This window comes from Natator depressus, chromosome 2, assembly GCF_965152275.1.
Source record: "Natator depressus isolate rNatDep1 chromosome 2, rNatDep2.hap1, whole genome shotgun sequence".
Lineage (NCBI taxonomy): Eukaryota > Metazoa > Chordata > Testudines > Cheloniidae > Natator > Natator depressus.
This window is the reverse complement of record NC_134235.1, coordinates 64,907,860-64,916,688: the sequence shown is the minus strand read 5'-3', so window position 1 is coordinate 64,916,688 and position 8,829 is coordinate 64,907,860. Positions and strand designations below refer to the sequence as shown.

Genomic DNA, 8,829 nt, shown 5'->3' with positions numbered 1-8,829 from the left:
CAAACTGATCAGCAAAGCCAATGCTCACAGGAATATACATTCCGTCCAGCACAGCTTATTTTACCAGCCATTAAACAAAAGGAAATCTAACGCATTTTCAAGCTAGATTACTTACTAACTTAACAGAAGTTGGAAGGCTGCATTCCTGATCTGTTCCCGGCAAAAGCAACACACAGACAGACAGAACCCTTTGTTCCTCCCCCCTCCAGATTTGAAAGTATCTTGTCCCTTCATTGGTCATTTTGGGTCAGGTGCCAGCAAGGTTACCTTAGCTTCTTAACCCTTTATGTGAAAAGGCTGCAAAACACCATGCCTCTGGACTGCATCAACATGCAGAAAGCCTTATAACCCCACTTTCAAAGCCAATTTTAGAAGTACTTAATGAGGCTGTTAAGAATGCTGGAGACACAACACAGTTCATGAGAACAAACATGGCTGTGACATCATACTTTCTATTTAAGCAAGAGATACCACACACTACAAACTGGAGGCCAATGTTAAGTGCATTGTCACTTGTTCATCCTGAAGTTGAACACTGGTTCCGAACAAGACCAGCATATGCTCACTATCTTTCTGCAAGAAACTGAACTGATGGCTAGAAGCATGCGGTGCAACAGTGAAAGACTCAACAGTTGAAAAAGTGAAGAATTCTTTAACCAAGTTCCAAAAATTTGCATACATCATAAATATAAAGGGAAGGGTAACCACCTTTCTGTATACAGTGCTATAAAATCCCTCCTGACCAGAGGCAAAACACTTTCACCTGTAAAGGGTTAAGAAGCTAAGGTAACCTCGTTGGCACCTGACCCAAAATGACCAATGAGGGGACAAGATACTTTCAAATCTGGAGGGGGGAGGAACAAAGGGTTCTGTCTGTCTGTGTGTTGCTTTTGCCGGGAATAGATCAGGAATGCAGCCTTCCAACTCCTGTTAAGTTAGTAAGTAATCTAGCTAGAAAATGTGTTAGATTTCCTTTTGTTTAATGGCTGGTAAAATAAGCTGTGCTGGATGGAATGTGTATTTCTGTTTTTGTGTCTTTTTGTAACTTAAGGTTTTGCCTAGAGGGATTCTCTGTGGTTTGAATCTGATTATCCTGTAAGGTATTTACCATCCTGATTTTACAGAGGTGATTCTTTTACCTTTTCTTTAATTAAATTCTTCTTTTAAGAACCTGATTGCTTTTTCATTGTTCTTAAGATCCAAGGGTTTGGGTCTGTGTTCACCTGTACAAATTGGTGAGGATTATTATCAAGCCTTCCCCAGGAAAGGGGGTGTAGGGCTTGGGGGGATATTTTGGGGGAAGACGTCTCCAAGTGGTCTCTTTCCCTGTTCTTTATTTAAAATGCTTGGTGGTAGCAGCATACTGTCCAAGGACAAAGCAAAGCTTGTACCTTGGGGAAGCTTTTAACCTAAGCTGGTAAGAATAAGCTTAGGGGGTCTCTCATGCAGGTCCCCACAGCGGTACCCTAAAGTTCAGAGTGAGGAAGGAACCCTGACAGCATACATGGCTGATGAATGCACCAATGCAAATGGGCATCAAGTATTAAGTCATTGTGTACGTTATCTTGATGTCAGTGGTAGGCCACTAGATGCATTTCTAGATGCTCAAGTTATAGAAGACACATTGGCTGCACCTGTGACAACCCACATCTTAGAAGAGTTAAATGCTTGTCAATTGGACGCCAAACAGATGGCTGCTTATGCATTTGAGGGAGCTGCAAACTTCTCTGGAAGACATGGTGGAGTACAAGCTTTGCTCAGAGAAAAGTGTAACCCTAATTTCTCCTATACACACTGCAGAGGCCATCTACTCCAACTAGCACTAGTACGAGCTGACTAACCAATTTATTTGAGCATAAGCTTTCATGAGCTACAGCTCACTTCATCCAAGTGAGCTGTAGCTCATGAAAGCTTATGCTCAAATAAATTGGTTAGTCTCTAAGGTGCCACAAGTACTACACTTCAAAAGACATTTAAAAAGCTATAAATTTAATGTCTTCAGTATATTCTTTTTTCAGCAAGAGTCCAAAAAGACTGAATATCTTGGAAAATATAGAAGTTACACTGGGACTAAAGTTCAAATTAGTCCAACCTGGGAAAACCCTCTGGCTTTCTCATGAGCGATCCTTGGCTGTTGTCTTAAAATTACTCCAGCCATTATTACTGGCTTTGGAAAGTATCTACCAAGATGGGATGGATCTAAGTAGTGAGGCTGAGGGATTACTTTTGCTACTACGTTCAGAGAAGACTGTTGCCATTCTCTCCCTCTTGTAAGTCTACTGTTGAAACCACTTGGGTCATTAAACAATGCATCCAGGCATCTGCTACAACAGTAGTAGATCTTTGTCCAGAAATAGAAGCTATATTTGGATCAATCAGAGAGCTAGCCATTGAAAAAGTGCTGGAAGAAGCAAAGATTTTCGGTCCAGAAGTTGACTAATGAAGGCATTTATATTGAATCCTTAAGTGAAGAGGACAAGAAGTGTTTGTTAAGACAACTGAAAAAGTACACAGACTTGATTGTTATAAATCTACAATAGCGATTTCTAGATTCTACTCAACCTCTACGTAGCTTTTACAGATCCCTGTCCTATAAAACACTGACAGCTGAGTGGAGTGAGGCACTACCAGCAATGGGGCTGCCATGCTCAGGACAGAACAGAGAATTTGAACACAGAGTGGACTATCATACGATGAATGAATGAAGATTTGACTTCAACTTCTTTTTTATCATCATTTGTGCTACGATTCCTGGGCTGAAAGAAGTAGGAATTCATCTCTTGCTACTCTCAGTCACAACAGTTGCAGTTGAGTGTTCTTGTTCATCATTGAATAGAATTTTGTGTTCTCAAAGAAGTTGCCTTGTGCCTGATCATATGAATAAACTAATGAGGATATCAGTTGAAGGAATGAAAGTACCAGACACATGAGAAGCCACCAAAGATGAACGCATTGCATTCAAGAAGTTTATTAACAGAGTTGTGCAAAATTATAACAAGAAACCAAGAAGGATGTAGATGTAGTGCTTCTGAGAAGGCTTGAGTAGCCAACTTTAATTTGTGTGATGATTTTAAAACGTGAGTTAAATCTAATAAAATGGTCATGAAACATTTTTTTCAGTTTTTACTATGGTGCCATACAGCCCATAGTCTCACCCCTCATCGGCCCTGACCTCGCCCCCTTGTAAATTCAAACACCCACCCCTAATTTCAATTCCTGGGGAAAACACTATGACTGAACCAAACTGTAAACCTTGTATGTAATGGAAACCACTTCAAGCCAAGAGGTGTAGCAGCACCCCCAGCACCTACGCCTATGCATGCTCACAACAGGCAGCTGGGCAATCACACAAAGCGGCACGCGAGGCCCTGCACACATGGGGGCTGGGGCGGGGGGGGCATATGTGTGTGCACGCGCACACACAGAGGGGAGCGGGCACGCGCGCAATCACACGCGGTTCGGGCACGGGGCGGCTCCGGCGGAGGGGGCTGGGCTAGGGCTCCGGGGCTGGTCCAGTCCCGCTCCTCCCGTTGCCATGGCAGCCTGGCTACGGAAGCGCTCTGCGGCGCTTCCCTCCAGGTCCGTAGGGCGCAGCTCGGAGCCGGGCCGCGGGGAGCGGCTCCCTCCGTGCTGCTGAAGATGGCGGACGGCGGGGAAGCCGCGGGCCAGAGGGAAGAGGCGGCGGTTGACGGGCCGCGGCGGGACAAAGGGCCCCGGGCTACTGCCCGGCCACCCACGGCCCGGGACTTACAGGTGTGGAAAGGGCCGGGGCGGTACCCGGGCACGACGAACAAGAGCCCGGAGGCTGCCCCGACAGGTGCCGGTGCAGCGGCGGCTCCGGGCTGCTGGGCGGGGGAGGCGGGGCTGGGCAAGGCCAGTCTCTGCGGTGGGAGGCGCGCGGAGGGCCCTGCCCGGGGGGCTGTATCTCCCGGCGGAGCGGGGCACTAGGAACTGAGCGCTGGCGAGGGGCTGCTGCCTTCCCTTTCCATGCACACACCTGGCACCCTGCCCTTGGGCCCTCCGCCGCCGTGTCCCTCCCCACGGGGCCGTAACGTGCCACAGGGCGTGGAGTGATCCGCCAGGCGGCTTTGTGTCACACCCCTTCTCTCACGAGACCCACATTTTTCAGGACTTAATAGCCCGGCCCGATGAGGCTGCCCGCTCTTGTTTGCAGGGCCAGAATAAAGCTGCTTAATGCAAAAACCCTCTTGTTGCACCGATGAGCCTGGCTTTCAAACACCGGAGCAATGGAGAGGTGCCCCAGCCTGGAGAGAGTTTGGCTCCCATTTCTAGCTTCCTGCAAAGAAAGGATATAAAATCTTTTCAGCTGTAACCATTTCTTTTTCAGCATTCATTTTCCCCACCAACTTTAAAACTATGAAAGGCTTCCAAATAAAATTCTTTAAAACCATGTCTATGCTTGCCCATGATTGCAGCGGCATGTAGGGTATGTGTAGCCAGGGTCCTGGTGCTGCGGGTGTGCTAGCAACCCCTGGCTTGAAGTGGTTTCCATCATATACAGGGTAGTCCGTTTTGTTCAATGGCTTTCAGCACCCCCACAATAAAAATAGTTCCAATGCCACTGCATGTAGCTACATGCCGCAATGAAGGGCAGGTGGTGTCCACACTCGCTGTGGCAGCGAAAGTCTCCAGCAGAGATCTACTGGTATGTAAAGAGCTTGGGCATGTAAAGAGCTGTGTAGGGTATATACCCTAACGTTCAGGCATGTAGGGCCTTCTGCTCTACTCAACCATGCCTCATTGTCTACACTGCTATTTTATACCCTTGCTGATTGGGCGTGCTATGTCTACTCTGCACAATACACAAGTGTGGACCTACCCTTAGCTATTACTTAACTAAAAGAAACATGAAACTCTAGGCAGTGTTACTGTTTTTGTTTACATTACACATAAGGCCAGTACTTTGCTGACCAGTCCTGACCATTTTTCCTTTCTACTTACTAATATTAGATTTGCATGTTAATTATTGTTGATAAAGCCTATGAGTCTATTGAGAATAACATTTTTAACTGAAGCATTCAGTAGTTACATTCATCTTCAGGTTTCCAAACTGTTGAAGATCGGACTTGTAGATAAGCAGGCTTTTTGAGTAGATGGTCTTTCATGGTGTTAAATGTATCTGAAATAAAAGTTCCCTTTTTAACTAGCACAAATCTGTAGAATGCATATTAAGTTTGAGACACTGGATGTCTTTTAAAAGTTCTATTGCAGTCTAACTACTCTGTACAATTTTCTTAATAGCCCTCAATTCTTCAACTAGTTTACTTTCCTGGATAACAAGCATCTCATGACAACACTTATTACAGTATTAAATACTGTGATTCTAAAACAGTTTGTCTTGCAGAGGGCTCTCCTTATTTGAATGTTTGTTGTTTGTAAGCCAAACCATAGTAGAATTACAGCCCTGCAGCACCATGTGGTAAAATGTTAATATCACTCCAGGGAAAAGCAGAATCAAATTTTAGAACTCTGGTTTTGAGACAAAAAATTTAATGTTTTTTAAAATATTAAAATTTTTGTCTCAGAACCAAAGTACAACATTGTTAAAGACAATAGAAATCAAGCTACTAAAAATGTCGTATTTGGTATCCCTTCGCGTACTGTTTTTAAAGCTGAATCTGCCAGAGAAATGGCAGCATCTAGGACTATCCTTGGGAAAAGCCTTTCTAATACAGATTATTACGCTTGTGTGTAAGCCTTTAAACACTTGCTGAAGTCAGTGTTAACACATGCTAAGGTGCTTTGCTAAATTGGGATCTTAATATTAGTACATTCTGTCCTGGTTATAAACCTGTTATATAGAAACTGAAAAATATAAATCAAAAGCTATTACTGTTGTGTTCTCTAACAACCTTATTGAAAGTAATGTGGCATATTGCTTCACATGAACACAGAATATCTTTGTCTTAACCTTTTACAAGTAATGTGAGTGCTTTCTATGTATTCTGAACAGATGCTTCTGTATAAAAGTCTAGTCATTCTGTGCTAATGTAGCCTTATTACATACTTAATGAGGTAATTCAGACTTGTGTTTATTTTAATATGTAAATAAATACAAGTGTGTTTATTTCAGAGTACAAGTATCCAGACAAATATTTATGAGTATCTGAATAATGTCACTCATCTTTCTAAATCAATAAGGAACCTAGGCTTCTAAAACAATGCATACAATGTTTATTCTCTTGTTCTTTGTATAGTTTATATCTCTAGTCTTATCGATTTTCTAAAAAGTCTGGTATTGTATGTAGTTGGCTTTGGCTGGGTTATATGAAGATGAAGTTAAAAGCAAGTTATCCCATTCTGACAGACCACCAGCTACAGTGGTCGGTAACCCAAGACTACCTGTTCAGAGGTAAGAAGTGATTTGTACATTAGGATTTGTAATTTATTTGACATCTGTAATATCTGTTTCAGTTTACTAACCCTGCTTTTGTCACAACATTCAGAAATTTGAGATCAAAGAAGTATTATATTCCAATACTTATTTAAAAAACAGTAACAACACAGAAGAGTAAAGTGGGCGTCCCTATAATACTATGTCCACTCTGCTTCCTTAGGAAGTGTTTGTAGCATATATTTATTTATTGAGTAGTCTTCATTCTGCAGCTGTTCCCAACCACTATATGTTTCTGTTAGATGCTGGAAAAAGACTCAAAGTTAAGTGCAGAAGTAGTTATGCTGTCGCACAGATTTGGACATATGACCTGTTTTCTTTTTTAAGGGGAACAAGTGTTAGGAGCAGGAGCAATTCACAAGGAGGACTATGCATAGGTGCCTCTTTTGGGTCAGGAAACCATAGTGCTCATGTCAACATGAGGACTATGATCCGTGACCATTAAGCCCTATCCAAAATTATCCCTCGGCAGCATTTACCATAGGAGATTTGGCAAATATCGTCTAAGATTCTTCATGGGAACAAAGAACTTGGGTGGACAACCTCTGTGTGGTAGAGAAATTGAATATATTTCTCTGTTTTTCTAGCATGTTTAGGTGCATGCAGCCAACAAGAATTTGCTTTAAGTACTTAGGGTACACATAACAGAATATATGGAGACACATTATAGCACTCTCAAATAATCTTCTAAAAAATCTTGCCAAGTTTAAATTAATCAAGTACAAAACAACTGAACAGTAAGATGTGTTTTGTTTTGTTTTTTAAAATGATCTGTATGTGGCAAGTGACTGGGACATGATGAACCAAACACAAGGCTTTTGTGGCTTTCCAAAAAGACCCCATCCACACAGATGTGTCAATGTGAATCTCATTTTTTAAAAAATGGGTGTATACCAGCGGACATCTCCATGACTGGACAACCTCCAGTCCATTTGTGCACATGGATCTCTGGAAAGATGAAATTCACCCCAGGGTCGGATACTTGGGGGACAATAATAATTGTTTCTGGTTGAGATCGCCAATCTAGGATGGTTAACCATCTATGGATATCACTATGAAAAAACTGCTTGCCAATACATACCACAAAGTTTTTATACTTACTTCCTATTCCAAGTAGGGAATAGGTTGGTACTGTATCTTGAATACTTCAGAATGGTATATGTTGGCAAACTCTGGCTCTTTATTGGCAATCACATACCATGACTCAGATGAATCATTTTTGGAAAGAAAAGATGCCCCCTTAACTACACAATGTTAAATAATTCCTAATTTGGATAGATTGTAGTCTACATCAATTGTCAACGTACCACTGAAGTCAGTGGAGCTAGGACAGTTTGCACCAGTGGTGGACCTATCCCATGGATGTGAAGCTAGTGCCGTGGTTCTGATTCCCTATTTCAAAGTATCTTTTAAATTCATTCTAAATGTTTACTGTAAACTTTTGCAATGTTGGCTTTAAGAATATTTTTGAATTCATATAATAAACAGTAAGGATTTGGGAAACTACTGCTTGTAAGCTCTTTGGGACCAGTGACTGTCTTTTTGGTCTGTGTACAGCACCTATCACAATGGGGTCTGGGTCCATGACTGGGGCACCTAGCACTTTGGTAATACAAATAAATAATAGTAATGCTGGTTGGTCCGATTGCAGGTTCAAGTACAGTAACTCCTCACTTAAACTTGTCCCGGTAAACGTTGTTACGTTGCTGATCAGTTAGGGAACATGCTCGTTTAAAGTTGCACAGTGTTCCCTTATAATGTTGTTGTTTGGCAGCCGCCTGCTTTGTCCACCGCTTGCAGGAAGAGCAGCTCGTTGCAGCTAGCTGGTGGGGGCTTGGAACCAGGGTGGACCAGCAGCCCTCATACCAGCTCCCCGCTCCCCTAAGTTCCCTGTGCAGCAGCCGCCCAGCAGGCTACCAATTGCTGGCAGTTCAGCTGTCCTTCCCCCCCTCTCCCCCCCGCCATGTGCTGCTCCTGCCCTCTGCCTTGGAGCTGCTCCCGGGAGCCTCCTGATTGCTGTGCAGGGGAGGGGGGAAGAGGGGGACTAATGTCAGGGTGTCCCCCTCCCCCTACTCCTGCCCCCCCGCTTGCCCCTTCTCCATATGGGGACAGGACTCAGGACGCTGGCCGCAGCTGCTGTCTCAACTTCCTGATCTTTGAGGCAATGTACTTAGAATGGTGTCAGCGTACTTAAAGGGGCAATGCGTATCTCTCTCTCTCCCCCACACACACAGGGTGTGTGTCTCTGTCTGCCATGCTGTCTCCCCTCCCTCCATTCGTGCTGCCTTGTACAGTGTGAGGCTACATTAACAAAAATGTGTTAACCCTTGAGGGCTCAGCTGAATGCTAGCTCATCATTTAGCAGTAAGACATTCCCTGGGAAACATCCCACCCTCTTCCACCCTCTAACTTCA

The 8,829-nt window shown here is 43.6% G+C and overlaps 1 protein-coding gene across 3 annotated transcripts in view; it reads left to right on the top strand.

Moving 5' to 3' along the window:
- The first annotated feature begins 3,423 nt into the window (after positions 1–3,423).
- The window catches only part of UBXN2B (UBX domain protein 2B), a 28,983-nt gene continuing 23,577 nt past the window's right edge, over positions 3,424–8,829 (top strand). Inside the window, exons 1-2 of one of the 3 annotated variants that reach the window (XM_074944343.1) lie at positions 3,424–3,753; positions 6,270–6,373. In XM_074944343.1, coding sequence (XP_074800444.1) covers positions 3,640–3,753; positions 6,270–6,373 — 218 coding nt within the window. In that variant the 5' untranslated portion in view covers positions 3,424–3,639. Of the gene's footprint in view, positions 3,754–3,959; positions 4,667–6,269; positions 6,374–8,829 lie in introns of those variants that run through there. The other 2 variants (XM_074944345.1, XM_074944344.1) reach the window with 2 other exon arrangements.